This window comes from Equus caballus, chromosome 20 (assembly GCF_041296265.1).
Source record: "Equus caballus isolate H_3958 breed thoroughbred chromosome 20, TB-T2T, whole genome shotgun sequence".
Classification (NCBI taxonomy): Eukaryota; Metazoa; Chordata; class Mammalia; order Perissodactyla; family Equidae; genus Equus; species Equus caballus.
Window position 1 is genome coordinate 32,754,104 of NC_091703.1, and position 16,496 is coordinate 32,770,599.

General features: G+C 49.9%; 1 protein-coding gene across 1 annotated transcript; it reads right to left on the bottom strand.

Moving 5' to 3' along the window:
* Window positions 1-7,092: 7,092 nt before the first annotated feature.
* GNL1 (G protein nucleolar 1 (putative)) lies at window positions 7,093-16,365 on the bottom strand. The gene is made up of 12 exons (XM_001492006.5): window positions 16,226-16,365; window positions 15,638-15,803; window positions 15,115-15,251; window positions 14,802-14,953; window positions 14,620-14,691; window positions 13,164-13,371; window positions 12,917-13,012; window positions 12,326-12,520; window positions 8,436-8,614; window positions 8,195-8,357; window positions 7,819-7,959; window positions 7,093-7,442 (listed from the first exon to the last, which is right to left on the bottom strand). Exons 1-12 carry the CDS (start codon window positions 16,296-16,298, stop codon window positions 7,201-7,203), a joined length of 1,824 nt encoding a protein of 607 aa, XP_001492056.1. The 5' UTR covers window positions 16,299-16,365; the 3' UTR covers window positions 7,093-7,200.
* Between the last annotated feature and the right edge of the window lie 131 nt (window positions 16,366-16,496).

Genomic DNA, 16,496 nt, shown 5'->3' on the forward strand with positions numbered 1-16,496 from the left:
CAGAAAAATTAACTCAAAATGGATCAAAGACTTGAAAGTAAGAACTGAAACCATAAAACTTCCAGAATAAAATATAGGCAGTACACTCTTTGACATCGGTCTTAAAAGAATCTTTTTGAATACCATGTCTACTCGGACAAGGGAAACAAAAGAAAAAATAAACAAGTGGGACTTAATCAGACTAAAGAGCTTCTGCAAGGCAAAAAGACAACCCACCAACTGGGAGAAAATATTTGCAAATCATATATCTGACAAGGAGTTAATCTCCATAATATATACAGAACTCACACAACTGAACAACAAAAAAAGCAAACAACCTGATCAAAAAGTGGGCAGAAGATATGAACAGACATTTGCCCAAAGAAGATATGCAGATGGCCAATAGGCACATGAAAAGATGTTCAACATCACTAATCATCAGGGAAATGCAAATCAAAACTACACTTAGGTATCACCTTACACCCATTAGAATGGCTATAATCACCAAGGCAAAAAATAATGAATGTTGGAGAGGTTGTGGAGAAAAGGAAAGCCTCATACACTGCTGGTGGGAATGCAAACTGGTGCAGTCATTGTGGAAAACAGTTTGGAGATTTCTTAAAAAATTAAAAATAGAAATACCATATGACTCATCTATCCCACTCCTGGGTATTTATCCAAAGAACTTGAAATCAACAATGCAAAGAGACTTATTCACCCATATGTTCATTGCAGCACTATTCACAATAGCCAAGACATGGAAGCAACCCAGGGGTGCATCAACTGATGATTGGATAAAGAAGAGGTGGTATATACGTACAATGGAATACTACTCAGCCATAAAAAAAGACAAAATTGTCCCATTCGCAGCAACGTGGATGGAACTTGAGGGTATTATGTTAAGTGAAATAAGCCAGATGGAGAAAGACAAACACCATATTATTTCACTCATATGTGGGAGATAAACACACAGACAAAAAGAACAGTTTAGTGGTTACCAGGGGAAAGGGGGTTGGATGCAGGCACAAGGGGTTAAGGGGCACATTTATATGGCGACTGACAAATAACAATGTACAACTGAAATTTCACAATGTTATAAACTATTATGACCTCGATAAATAAATAAATATAAGTCATGGGGGTGTAACGTACAGCATGGTCACTATAGTTAATAATTCTGTACTGCATATGAAAGTCGCTAGGAAAGTAGATCTTAAAAGTTCTCATCACAAGAAAAAAAATTCTGTAATTATGTATGGTGATGGACGTTAATTAGACTTATTGTGGTGATTATTTTGTGATATATACAAATATTGAATTATACTTATGTCAGTTATACCTCAATTAAAAAAAGAACAAGATTTGAAACTCAAAACACACAAGCTTTTGGAAAATACTTGTTCAACTTTTTCAATTTGTATAAAGAGTTTTTGTAAGTTACAAAAAAAATTTAGGTTTTTGTTTTCGTACACCATTGATTTCAAGACTACTTTTTAAAAGCAAATAGTAGGGTGAAATATCAAAAAAAAAAATTGAAAAGAACAAAATACAGGGAGATAGAAGAACAAGTTAAACGACACCACAGAAACAACAAGACAAACCCAGAATGTAGAACATTCTGTAAGACAACTGGCCTAGTCTCTTCAAAGAGTCAGTTCCATGCAGAAAAAAAGACTGGATTGTTCTGGATTAAAAAGAAAAGGGGAGCGAGGAGGACACAGCAACAAAGCAATGTGTGGAGCTTCACTGGATCCTGTTGAGTTTTTTTAAACGCTATAAAAAAAAAATTTAAATTGGGAAAGCTTGAATATGGACTAATGTTAGATGATATTAGGAATTATTGACTCATTAGATGTGATATTTCTATCGCAGTTGTGTAAAATATATACTGAAGATTTGGGGATGAATTGTCCTGATGTCTGCAACTTGCTTTCAAATGGTTCAGGGAAAAAAAGAAGAGAGAAGTAGACAGATAAATGAGTGGATAGATAAGATGGACACTAGCAAAGCAAATATTTCGAAATGTTAGGATTTGTTGAACATTTCTGTTCCATGTTTCGGTGTTTATTGTCCTTTTTTCCCCCAGTTTTTCTGTGTGTTAGACAATTTAAAAAAAAAAGTTGGAAAGAATTTCCACATTGTTCTGATTTTTACATAGTAACAGAAGACATTCCACGCTGCAGCACATTAATATTATTTCTTCTTTGTTCTCCTGAGAAATAAAAAGATTCTATTTATGATACCTCCAAAGGCACATTAAGAAACATATCCAAACTTGGCTGTCTCTTTATTCAAGTCTGGCTTTAATACTGTATTTAAAATTCTTGAATGTGTAAATATTAAAACACTGCAACTTACTGCTGACACAAAAGTGGCTATGTACTCGCAACAAAATCAAAGTAGAAGTTAAACTAGTTAGAAGCAGTAGCAACTCCGTCTAATTATAAGATCATTTAAAAGGGCAATTTTAAAGAATGCTTCGTAACGGTGCAAAGCTGCCTCTCAGCCTGCAGTGACGCTGCCAGACCAGCAGGCGGCGCTGCAACGCATCTCAGGTGCAGCGAAAAGCTCATTCACCGATGGCTGTTGCCAACTCTGAACTTGAATTTTCGTATTAGAATTCATTCTATTAATTATTTTAACTGCTTTTTGCAGTTACTCTTAAACTGCTTACTAATTGGTACAGAAGTGTTTGAACAACTGGTTGAGCCATAGCAGTGCAAACCGGCTGAACGTCAGCGCTGTTTCCTCCCGTTACGACAGAAGCCAACCCGGCTCCCGCCCGAGAGAGTAATCTCTGCACGGGGAATCTCAGCGCCACCCCGCCTACTCTCCAGAGCTTGTTTATCCTAATCCCCACCTTCCTGCATTTTCAACCTTTCCTCCTCCACTCGATCCTTCCTCCAAACATCATGTGAAAACGCTCAAAACTTGAAAAAGTGCCTCAAGTCCATATATTCTGCTCCCTCTGTTTTTCTCTTGCAAACACAACCGAACTTCTTGAAAATTATATCCTTTCCTCCACTACTTCCACCTCTTTCCTCCAAAGTATTCCTCAGTCCCCGACATGCGGGGCTTCTGATCTCACCTGTCCGATACAACTGCTCCCACCAAGATCACCAAGGCTCCTTGTTGCCAAATCCAGTGGGCACTCTTCATTCTTCATGCCATCTTCATACCATCACTGGGCGGCAGCAGGCCACACTGCACCCGTCCTTCCTTCTGCCCTTGGCTTTCACCACACCACACTTTCCTAGGTTTTATCCTGTCCGCTGGTTCCTCTTGTCCTGCCCTCCCTTTGGTATGTTCACTTTCTTCCTCAGCCCTCTTCTCTTCTCAGCTACACACTTTCCATGGACGATCTGAATTACCCTCCTCCCACCTATATGTCGAGGACGCCCAGATCTCTGTCTGCAGCCACAACCTCTCTTCCCCGAAGTTCCACTTGCATAAACCCTGTCTCAGGAAATGGCTCCAACCCACTTCAACTTCTTTAAAGTTGCCAAGTCAGAAACACAGGGCACACTCGATGTGTCCCTCTCCCCACTGCCCCCCACAGCAAAACAATCCCCACACCCTGTCAACTCTACCTCCTAAGCATCCCATAAAACTATTTCTCTGGGCTGGCCCCGTGGCCAAGTGGTTCAGTTCACACGCTCTGCTTTGGTGGCCCAGGGTTTCACCAGTTCGAATCCTGGGCACGGACCTAGCACTGCTCATCAGGCCAGGCTGAGGTGGCGTCACCCGTACCACAACTAGAAGGACCCACAACTAAAATATATACAACTATGTACTGGGGGGCTTTGGGGAAAAGAAGGAAAAGTAAAATCTTAAAAAAAAAATATTTCTCTTCTTCCATCTGCCACTACCTTAATTCTGGTTTCCATTCTCTTCCCCTGGGATCGTTGAAAAAGTTTCTGATCTCTCCCCTTTCCAAACCAGTCTCCACACTGCAACCAGCATGGTCTTTCTAAGGCACAAATCTCATAGTCTTAGGCCTTGAGTTCGTCAGTGTTCCTCTGGATAAGGCGTGCATCTTTAGCATGGCTGAGCCCACCTCTCCAGCTTCACCCTTCCTCACTCCTCTCTTGCACCCTCTGCCCCAGCCATGCTGAACAATTCCAGTCTTCCAAAGTTGTCATGTGCTTGTTCCCTGACCTTTGCTGTCCCCTCTGGAATGCTCTTCCCCTCTCACTGCCTGGCTAACTCCCGTTCAGGCCTCAGCTTGAAGGTCTGTTCCTCCAGGAAGCTTCCTCTGACTCATCAAGCCTGGCTTAGTTGCCCCTGTCAACTGTTCCCATAGCAACTCTTTACTACATACTAGTAAATTTTTTTGGTCTTAAATAACTTGCTACACAAACACAGCTTCCAGCCCTGTCCTCGCTCCTTCGTGGTCAGCACCCCAAGGCCCCTCCTATATGGAGCCACCACTATCCTATGGGACCCTTTACTACCCTTCTCACAACACTTATCACACTTTTTTGGTAATTATCTATTTAATTGTTTCCATTCGCCAATAAATTTTGAGCTCCACAAATGACTATTTCTATATCGCTTACGATGTGGCAGTGACAGGCAGATAGTAATTGCTCAACAAATGTCTGGTGGGTGAATGAATGAATGAATCCTTGGGGCGACTATAGTTCTATCCAGCTGACTTACAACAGCTCAGTGGTTAGATGTAAACTAATTCTTTTATAATTTACATAGTGCTATAGAATTCTTGTACTATTAGATTATTATTAGTGTCTGGCTGTTCTACTCCTTGAGGTAGGGTCTATGCTTTATTCAATGTTTTGGCCCAGAATTCAGCATGTCTGACACATACTGTTTTCAAACAATTTTTGTTGATTGTATCAATGATTATAAGCAATGAAGAAACAGAGGCCCACATCATTGAACTTCTCTGGACCAGACACAGCTACCTTAAGAAGCAGGACTAGAAGTAAGTCTGGAAAAAGGGAAGCTTGGAAGGAAGTGGATTCCATGTCTAAATGAAATTTCAGCATGAATGAGAGAAGCACTGCTTTCTCTCCAAGAGACCGGCCAGAAGCTGTGGGAACTGCCAGAGCCCAACCTCCATGGTCAAGTATCCCCACCGTGGACGTGACCCAGGCGGGAGGGGTGTGAGGACCGGGGTTCCAGGCATCTCAGCATGGAGGGGAGTCTGGACCTGGGGCTTCCCTGCCCTTCTAGGCAGCTCCAACCCCAGCCTCAGGCACTGGTGTTGGGTATTATTTACCCTCCTCCTCCGGTCTGCTTGTTGCTAAGATAGTTCTTCCCCCAGGGGTACTTTCCGCAGACCCATCAGTCACTGACGGGGGCCTGGGAAGAATCACTTACAGTCTAGCCCTTGGGGATGTTAGAGTTGCCTCCTTCCAGGTCGGCAGCATAAAAATGCCCCCTCCTCAACTCAGGTCTCAACTCCTCATCCCCAACCCCACCCTCCCAAATGCCCCTGGTGAGACTCATGTGACAGCATAAGGTACAGGGAAGAGAAGCAGCACAGAGGAGGAAGTGGGGTACAAAGAGCATTCTGATTTTTCTCCTTTTTCTCCGCTTTTTGACATGACTCCAATGTCCCCGCCCCACCTCCAGCAGCAGAGTCCCCTGACCTTCCCTGAACATCAGGAACCCTCAGAGGCAGCCGAGCTGGGGCCTTTCTTCCATCAGAACACCCAGCCCGAGGCTAAGGAGCCCAAGGTGGGAGACAGGTGGGTTTTTCTCTCAACTGGGACTTTTTCTCGCTTACACCACATTTTGGGCAACCTTTTAGCACATTTACCTGCTGGTAGTATTTAAACTTTGCACTGGAGTGCAAACTCCAGGACTTGTGTTATCACTGGGACCAATGGAGGAGGTTGCTTGAGGGAACGTGGTCCAGACACCTCAGCTTCTTTTGCTCCTGGGTTGACAGGGTCACTGCCGGCATCACAGAAACGCCCAGAGACCCAGAAGCTGAATAGGATGCTTTACAGTGAAGACAAGGAATCTGGTACGCCGTCTTCTCCTCACCCTGACATCTAATGGTCAACCTGTCAAACACTTTTTGCTACCACCCAACCCAGAGAACACTGTGGCAGCCAATAAATCAAAACTCATTCTTCCTTTTCTCCAAAAATTAAACCCAGGAGTCCAGCTGATTGCCGAACAAGGGAGAAAGACAGCAGGATGAAGATGCCCTGACTCACAAGAGAGCTGATCTCTACTGACATGCAGATGACACTGGATGACAGCTCAGATGGCACCAGCTCACCTCGGCTCCATCCCAAACCAGGGTAAACGGGATTCAGGAAGCTGGTTCTGTGCCATTCCTATGAATCTCACACACTTCAGTGTGTACGGGCTTTGAAATAATCAAACTTAACGCTGTACTTAAAGGACTGTTCTGCTCAAATCATAAACGTGCACGCTACTTGTCTGTCAGCAATTAAGACTCTACTCATATAGGTTGAATCAACATTCTCACAAGCGTTTAGTCTTAACTAAAAATTCCTATGCACAGGAAGTCCTAGAATTATACTGTACAAGCCCCGAGGATTTGGAGAACATCACACACCCTTCCTAATCCAAAAACTTGGGTGCCTGAGAATGGGGTCTTGATCACGACCAGGCTGCAAATTCAGGTCAGGCCCTGTTTGTGCATCTTTATATGCTCAGTGCTTAGCATAGGTTAAGACGCACAGTCAGCCCTCAATAAGTATTTGCTGAATTTGAATAAATCCTGTAAAAATCTCACTTAAAGACATCAGCTCGTGATGCCTTCTCTTACTGCTTCTTCTCTCAGAAGCTCCTGGTATAACCCAGGTCTGGCAGCAGGGGGCGCACAAGGCTGCTGCACAAATCGGAGAGGGAACGGCACAAACTCCAAAAGGGGCTGGATTTCCACCAGGCCTCAAGTCTGAAGTGACCTCCCCTTCCATGTGGATAATGGCATTCCTAAAGTGCAAGTGGGAGAGTGAGCACAGGAGGTCTCAGAACCCACTGAATTAACTCCCAGGAGAACTTCTCCTTCACAAAGAGGGTGCACACAAAAAGGGCGAAAGGAGAGCGCCTCCCACAGCTGTCAGCCTGAAACAGCCGCTCTCACCTCAGTCCATCTGGGGAAGGAGCTACAAAGCAGACAATCTTTATTCACAATTGGGGTGGCAGAGGGAGAGACCCCCAGGTCAGTCCAAAAGCAAAGATAAGTGGGTGGGGAAGATGGCGCAGGGCAGAGACTCAGCACTCGTCCTCACCCAGCAGGGCGTAAGGGTTTCGCGCGGCCAGGCTGGACCCTGGAGCTGAGGTTGGGGTGTCCTCATCCCCTTCCCCCTCCTCATCCGCATCCCGGTCCTCCTCTCCCTCCTCCTCACAGGAGCTGCTCAGCTCTTCCTCTTCCTCCTCTTCCTCGTCACCTGCCGGCCCCACCCTGCCCTGCAAAACCACCAGCTCCAGGGTCTCCGGATGCGACTCCCAGGTGCCTGGGGAACCAAAACAAGAAAGAGAATGGAGGAGAGTTTTGAATAAGGAACTAAAGCCAGAGAAAGATGGCGAGACGCCAAAACTAAGAACAACAATTTTTATAGCTGCTGGCATTCACTCATTCATTCATGCAACTCATGCACTGAGCACTGAACAGAAGCTTTGTACACATTAACGCCAATCTTTACCACCACTCTGCCGGGGGACAACTATCATCACCCTGGTCTTGCAGATCAGGAAATCGTCTCAGAGGCGCTCAGTACCACAGCGCTGGCTGAGGGTGCAGATTCCCGAATCCTTGCTGGGTGGCCACAAAACCCACCCCCTTTTGCCGACACTACAGCAGGGGCTGGGGGAGCGCACTGGCTGGCTGACCTTTCTGTTCAGTGTAGCCGGGGGGATGAAAACACAGGCTGAGGCGGCCGTCCAGCGCCAGCCGCAGGAGGCTATTGGCTGCTCTGTACACATCGTTCCGGGCCGCCCTGGCTGTCTTGTAACCACGTTTCTCGGCCCAGGCTGGAAGGAAAAAACGATAACGGAGAGGGAAGCCTGTTAACCAGGCCCGGTCACCATTACCCTACTCCCATAACAGAGTCCTTCTAATTTTCCCCAGAACATTCCAGGCCAGAGATCTTGCTGGCCCTGAGACAGAAATCTAGGAATGAGTGGCCAGCTGCTCCATCGACAGCAGGACCTCTGAGAAGAGGAGAGGAGATGGGGCGAGGGGAGAAGCCAGGCACACAGACCCTACCTTCACAGATGTCCCAGGCACACCAAGGGTGTTCTGCGGAGGGGTCCTCGGCCTCGGGGTGGCGCAGGTGGAGCAGGACCTGCACAGGGATCCGGGAGGCTAGATAGCCCACGGCGGTGTATGGCTCCTGGATTTGGGCGATGGGGTAGATCCCCGCCAGAATCTGAGAGGAAACAAGAGCACTAAGCACCTTCCGAAATCCCCTGCCTTCCCTCCCTCTCTGCCCCCTCTGCCCTCCTACCTGCAACTGCCTGGGCAGAAGGGAGGGGAAGATGAGGCCCGGGCAGTCACAGAGCTTCACGGAGGGGGTGAGAAAGTAGGTCTGAAAGTATCGAGTGTGGCCCGGGGTTCTGGAGACACTCACGACCTTCCGCCCCACCAGCCCGTTGATCAGCGAGGACTTTCCCACGTTGGGGAAACCTGAGGAAGGCAAGGAACATTAACATCTGACAGATCCTTACTCTGTGGCGCTATAGCTATCCATGAAAGGGGAACTAAGGCTTAGGAATTAAGGAAGCGGTACAACACTGCAAGTTACAAATCACGCTGTGCACTGCCAGGATTGAATCCTGGCCTCTCCACTTACCAGCTCTGTGACCTCACGGCAACTGACTTAACTTTCTCAGCCTATTTCCTCATTTTACCAGCGCAGAGACCTCCAGCCTCAGAGCGGTCAGGATTAAGTGAGAAACAAACACAACTGCGTGGTTCAGTGCCTGCAGCAGACTAAGTGCCAAGTGAGACACGCGTCTCACGATTATCGTAACTTCTCCAAGGAGAAGACTGTAAGCCCTGGGGGTCACTGCTGCTCCCTTCATAACCACCCCCTTCATTCTGGCCGGGTTCAGCATCTCCACTGATCTCCTCTTCTGCACTCTGGCCTCTCTGTGCCAGCATCTCACTTCCAAAGGTCATTTCCTCCACCCACCTCCGATACCCACTCCCATGGTCACACCCTGGACCGTGTCACTTCACACCTCCAAAATCTCAACTGCAAGCACCTCTCTCTCTGCCCTGACATCCCATCTTTCCAGCTCACTTATTCTGGTTCCTCCACCCCAAAAATTCCTTGACCCTGCCTCTAGCATGGGAACACTACTCAGCACCCAACTGATGTCCTCACTCCCCTTCTTACCCAACTTAGACTCCACGATCCAGCTCTACAGCCAGTCCCTTTCACAGACACTGAACTTCCTGGTCCCACCTCTCCCCTCCAGCTTACTCAGCTGCCAAAACCCAACCCTGTAAATGCAACTCTGCCCATTCAGCACCTGCTCCTGGGCAGCTGACTGGCGCTGGCAAAGATTCACCACTGTGCTGACTGCGCTCCGCTTACACCCACTGAAGTCTCTCCTTTCGAAGGAGGGAGGGAGTAAACCACCCGCCTTTGACAACCCCCACCAGCTCCCTTTCTCTGTTCCCTTTATAATGAAACTCCTGAAAAAATCTACTTTTTGTCACCACTTCCTGCCATCCTCTTTGTGTCCATAAACTATAACATACACAAAAATGCATGAAACATAAGTGTGCCTGATGAGCCCCATATCACTCACCCTGGGCACAGAGTGTGACACACTTCCTCAGAGGCCCCATTGGTCCTTCTGGATCCTAACCCTCTCCCTCTGCACATGCAAGCCTTATCCTGAGCTGTAAGCGATTCCACTCCTTATGTTTCTTTTGAGTTTTATGACCTGTGTTATCTCTGAACGATGCCATGCAATTTTGCAGCTTTTCAACTTTACACAAATAAAATTGTGCAGGATGGATGCTGTGGTGTCTGGTTCCTTTCTCGTACAATGTTATGTGAGGTTCTGCCATGTTGGTGCCTGTTATCTCATTGGTCTACCCTTACCTGGCTTTCTCTCCTCCAGTCCACTGAAACCACTGATCCACACACTGCCAAGCCCGCTGAGCAAGTCTCTGTGCTCATCTCACTCAACCTTCAGCAACATGGGACACAACTGGGCCCTCCTTTGCTCTCCAAACACTGTTTTCATTTGACTTCTGGGACAGCCTCTTGGTTTCCTCCTCCTTTGCCCAACCTCTAATTGCTGGCTTGGCTTCCTCTTTCCACCTGCCTCCTCTCCCCAACTCATCCAGTCCATGCCTTTAAATACCACTTATATCCACCAATGGCTCCCCAAATTTAAAACCACACCCAAATTCAAATCTGCAGTCCTGTCCCCCAAGCTCCCGGCTCCTCTGCTCACTACTGATTCCACATCTCCACTCGGGAAATTTAAAAAGAATCTCAACTTCAAATCCTGATTCCCCTCCGCCCCCCAGCCCCTCCAAACCTGCTCCTCTCCCAATCTTTCTATCTCAGTATTCCCAGTACAACAACCTGGAACTCCCTTTCTATTACTCAGTTTCTCTAGGCCCCAAGTGCAACCCATCTGCAGTCTCATTTTCTCTACCTTTAAAATACATCCTGTTCCTGACCCCGTCCCACCACCTCCACCTCTACCGCTCTGCTCGGAGCAGCTCTCATTTCGCCCCAGACTACTGGAATAGCCTCTGACTGCACGCTCTCTGCTTCCTTTCTTGCCCACCCCCCACCATTTATTCTCCACTTGGCAGCTAAAGTAAACATCTACAAAAGGAAATCAGACCCCGTCACTCCCCTGCTCAAAACTCACCAATGGCTTCTCATCAGACTTGGAATAAAACCCAAAAAGCCACAGGACTTGACACGATGTGGTCCCTGGCGACCTTTCTGGCCTCATTCCTGATCTCTTTCCTGTTCCCACACCCCAGTGCCCTGGGCGCTCTGGCTCGTCCCACAATCACCAAGCTCATCCCTTCCTCAAGCCCCTCTCACTGACTGACCCTTGAACTTTCCCCACATCTCCTAACAGCCAGTTCATCTCAACATCTCGGGCTCTTCTCAGGAGCCTTCCCCTGAGGACCCCTCCTTTCCAGTCACTCTCTGTCTCCTTCATTACTTTATTTCCTTCATTGCCCCTAAATAATATGATTTCAGATCACAAATCAATCTACTCACAAGAAAACAAGCTCTGTGAGGGTAGGGACTTTTCTGCCATTTTCATGGCCTAGAACAGCACCTGGCACCTGGTGCCAGTAAACATCTGTTGAATGGACAAACGGATGAGAGTGGGAGGGAGCTCCAAGCTCAGGGCTGCCTGTGCCATAGCACACGCTCTCCCTATCACATCACCCCAAACACAGACAGGTCAGTGCAGAGCCTCCTGAGAGGAGAAACATGGCCCCCCAAGAGGGAAAGCCGGGATCAAAAGTCCGGGGAGGGAAAGCCAGGGCGAAATGACTGGAAAGGGAGCAATCTGTCAGCAGGCAGGCAGGTTTTCCCCAAGACAAAAAGGAGACCGAAAGATAAGTCAGGAGCGTTTCCAAGGGGTCCAGCCACTCTGCTCCCCCTAATTTCTTCAGGGTTGGGCCTTTTTTGGTTCCAATGTCACCTCAGATACTACAACTTTGCCAAAGTCATTTTTCACCTCTCCCACCCAAAATGAAAAGGAGGCCTAGGTTCTAATCACACATTCCTTTCTCCCCGACCAAGAGCAGAGACAACACTCTCAACTAAGGGAAGATTCTCCTTGACAACAGATTTAAAGGGTTAAGACCCAGAAGGAATGAATACTTGCTGAGTTCCCACTATGATTTAATGATCACTCCACCACGACTAATTACTACAATTGAAACAGTTAATATATACAAATCACTCAGAACAGTGCCCAGTACACGGTAAGCATCATATAAGCGTTAAATGTTGACATCTATTTTTATTACTGTTATCACTATCTGTCTAGGCTTTGTTAGGCTCTCTCTACACTACTCCCTTCACTCCTCACATCCACTCTTTTCATTGGGTATCAGTGTTCTCATTTTTAAAATCAAAGCAACGAAGACTCAGACTAAGTATCTCAGACTAAGACAAAGCAACTAAGACTCATAACTTGCTCAAGATTAGAAACAGCTGAGAAGAGGCGGAATTTAATTCAGGCGTGCCATGACCGTTCCACTACAGCCCATGGCCTCCTCTGCCCTCAGAGACCCTGGAGCCGAATGAGACCTGATCACCTTCCCTCTTTTCCAAATATCAAAACTCTGTACCTCCGAGGAGGCCGTCACGCCTGGGCCATGCTCCCTTACCCACACAGCCGATGGTCACCACCCCATCCTTGTAGCGCTCCCGGGTCGGGCCGGTTGGCTCCATCGCTGAGTCAGTCTGCTGCTCCACCAGGACTGCTGGCCCGTCCTCCTCTTCCTCCTCCTCCCCGGAGCCATTACCCCAGGTGGCCCCAGCCACATCCCGGGCAATCTTCTCCCGCCAGCTGCTCAAGTCCACTGCTCAGGGAAGAAGAGGAAGAAGGTTCTCCCCAGGGCCACCATGTGAGGGCACAGACTACGCACTGCACAGCTGATGCAACTGGCGCCCTCTGGAGTTGGGTAGTGCCAACCTGCACAACAGCTGACTCTCCCAGCCTTCACTTGACCCCACTGTGCAATCATGTGCATTTCCCTGAGTTTCTGAAAAGTACTGACAAGACTGAAGGCAGTAACCACTGGGGTTCCTGCCCACCTGCTGCCTTCCTTGTCCCACCGGTCAGTCTGTCTGCTCCCTCCTCCATCCCTCCCTCTGGTCTCTTGCCTGTATTTGTAATAGAGGGGAAGGTGAGCAAAAGGACTCCGGGCCTTGGGTCTCCCCCATGGCCTCCTACACTCCCTCCAAGGGACACATACCTTTCCCTGCAGTGATGGCTTCACAGGCTCTCAGCAACTGCTCTGGCCCCAGGGCCCGAGTCCATCCTCTCCCCCGCCTCCGACTCTTCTTCAAGACTGAGATCAGAGGGCACAAAAAGGTTAGCACCCCATCGGTCCCACCACCCATAGGCGTAAAATCAGGCACCCCTTGTCAACAAGCCTCTCTGTGCTCCTCTTTACCCCGACACCCACCTCTCCCATGTTGCCCTCCTCAGAGCCTACTCACCACTACTAGGGTCCTGTGGGGTACGGGGGTCCCGAGGGAAAGAGGTGAAAAGGACGATGTGGAGCTGGGGATAGTGTTGGTGGAAATAATGCTTCCAGGCAACCACGAGAGCCGGCGGGGCCAGATCCACCTTGTTTAGGACCAGCACCAGAGCCAGCCCAAGTTCTCCAGTCACGTACTCATAAAGTGCTGGTGGGAAATTCACAACCTGGGAGAGGGGTGGTAACAGGATGCAGCAATGAGAGGTCAACCCAGAGTTCTGCCTCCAGTTCCCCACTCAGCAGGCACAGCTCAGAGACACGACCCTGGTGGGAGCAGATTCTGGGGAAGAAAGGTAAATCAGCCAAACTGAACTAGGAAGACAATGCAGGGATAAGTAACACCTGTGCATGTGTCTCTGCGGGGCTTCCTACAGGTCCTGATTAGGGATGGAAATGAGCTGAAAACAAGATAAGGAAATAATGACACATAGCACACTGGGGTAAAGGCTGGAAGCAGGACAGGGATGGCAGCTGGGGTAGAAATTACTATCTATTTTTGTGTGTACACAACTGCCTACATATGTACATATGCATACATGTGTCTATGCACATATGTGTATATATGCATGTTGAGCATGTGTGGCTGTGTATGCGATTGTGTGAATGCACACATGTATGTGTTTGTGAGTATATGTGTAGGAGTGCGTGCATCCATGTCATTAAGGACATCCAACCTAAATGTCCCCACAGACCTCCCTTTCTCCCATTGGAGGACAACAGTGAAGCGGCAGACAGGATTCACACAAGGGACGTCTGGCAGCAGAGTCCAGAGCCTGAACCACACCCTAGCATTCCAGGTAAGGCTGAGTCCTGTGGTGACTGATGTGGCAGGGCAGGGGGATACCCCAGCTGCCTTCGGAGAAGCTCCTAGAGCTCCATACTTGGACTTCCTATTGGTCTAGCTCTGGTGGGCTGGGAAACAGAATATGTAGGGTTTTTTTTGTTGTTTTTTTTTTAAAGATTTTATTTTTTTCCTTTTTCTCCCCAAAGCCCCCCGGTACATAGTTGTGTATTCTTCGTTGTGGGTTCTTCTAGTTGTGGCATGTGGGACGCTGCCCCAGCGTGGTCTGATGAGCAGTGCCATGTCCGCGCCCAGGACTCGAACCAACGAAACACTGGGCCGCCTGCAGTGGAGCGCATGAACTTAACCACTCGGCCACGGGGCCAGCCCCCAGAATACGTAGTTTTTCATCAAAGGAAGTAAAAGAGAGGATAGTCAGTTGGCCAGGGGAGGAGTGCCAGGCTGTGGCACGGATGAATAAAGGACTGAGCTCCTGATTGCGGCATCAGCACGGGGCAGGGGAGACTGGAAAGGAAAGCACACACCTCTCTGTCTCCCAGCTCCTGCCTCTGCCCTTTAGCCCACAAGAATCGCCCTCCCTCCACCCCCTTGTACTTTCATCCCCAGTACTCACTGGATGTCGGATATCAGTGATAAGCAGGACGATGTCAGACATCTCTAACACTCGCCACAGCTGCCTCCATGTCTGAAAAGACAAGGTCGGAAGAAGAGAACCTGAGTCCCTCTCCTGCCTGATCCTAGACCCATTTGAGCCTGGGTCACTAGGCCCCACTCCTGTCCCTACTCCATTCTCACCTCCAGATTGTGCTCAAAGTAGCTGAGTTTCTCAGAGCTGTAAGCCCCATGAATCTTCCCAAGATACTCCTGGAAGCTCCGCTCCTCCTGGCTCATTAGTTGCTCCTTGGACATCTCATAACTCCAAGGAGGACGTCGCGGAAAGTCCAGAACTGGGAAATCAAGAAAAAGTCCCAGTAACTATGAGGATAGTTTCAGGACTCAAGGGTGCTTCCCAGACCCCTCCTTCCTGACAGTCAGCTCTTCCTCTTCCAAACTCCCTCCCTCAGCCCACTGCCGGTCCCAAACGGCCAGATGTTGAGCTCTTACTCACCTGACCCAGGCTGATAAACCTCCCGGATGTCCAGCTCCAGCACCTCAGCGCTGACTGGTTGCAGTACTTGCTCCCGGGCCGCTCTCTTTCTCCTCTCCACCTCCTCCCGGCTCTCTCGCTCAAAATGCAGCCGGTATCTAACGGGACAGAGACCACGGCATCCATCACAATCCTGCGGCCACAAACTCCAGTCTTCTCTCCTCTTGGGCAGACAACTTCGCAAAGCTTTCTCTCTGGAGTTGTTCAAATCTCTCTGAGTCGGCCCTCCCCCAAGTCCCTCTTTCACGTAACATTAGCCCTTCCCCTAAGCCTCGCTTTTCTATAAGCCAAACTGTCTCCAGCCCCTCCGGAAGGGGAGACTGCAGCCCGCTCCGGTGAGCCCGGCGGCCCGCGGAGATCCAGGGCATCCCGGCCCCACCACCTCCAGTTTCAAGCCTCCACCAGCAGCAGCCGGCTTTCCCCCAACGCTCTGACTTCCGCGTAGGCGGGGAAGCCCGGGCCAGCGACCCCCGCCCACTCTCACCGATTTGGGGCATAGCCTCGCGGGCCCAGCCCCTGGGAAGGCTGCTGATTGAGCCTGCGGATGTGATGGGTCACAGACTCCCCGTCTGAGGTGTCGGTCTGCTCCTCCCGCCGCTCCCGGCTCCCGCTGCGGCTGTTGGAACTGGATCGCAGCCCATCTTGAAGCCCTGCGGGGAGGAGCTGGCTGGTGACGCCAGTGCTGGCCGGCTCTCAGGGGCCTTAAGACCCCCTCTTCGGCCGGCCTGGCTCCCCCTCACCCTACCCCACTTCTTTTGAGGCCCGGTCCTCCCAGCCACCCTGCCACGACCCTCCCGGATGTGCGTGGGGGGAGTCACTCCTCCTCCAGGGATCTGCGGGGATGGCGCCCCGTTCGAGCTGGAGGGATTCCCCTCCCCCAACTCTCCATCCTTCCCCACTCCTTCCAGATTTAGTGAGGCTGGGGTGAGGGAATCCCCTCCGTGGTCGCCCGCGCGCGTCGGCGCGAGGCCACCACCCCCTCCTACGCCCCCCAGAGGTGCGGCGGGCACACCCCTCCTTCCAGATGTGCGGGAGCCGGAGCCCCGCCCCCTCCTCTCGCTCCCGCACTGACCTCGCTTCCGCTCCCGCTTGTCCTGCAACTGCTTCTTCTTCTGCTTCACGCTGAAGGGCTTCTTCCTCGGCATGGCCCGGACCAGTCACCTGGCCCGCCCTCCGCCGAGCTCCCGCCGCCTCAACTGACTCCCCCCCGGGGCAGCCCCCGCCGCAAGGGCCCGGGACCCTTGAGGGGGCGGGGCTCTGAGGTGACGTCAGCGGGCGGGCCCGGCCGATTCGCCCTGGCGGCCGAGGTGGAAGGCGGACGAGGGGAAATACAGTCACTTTCC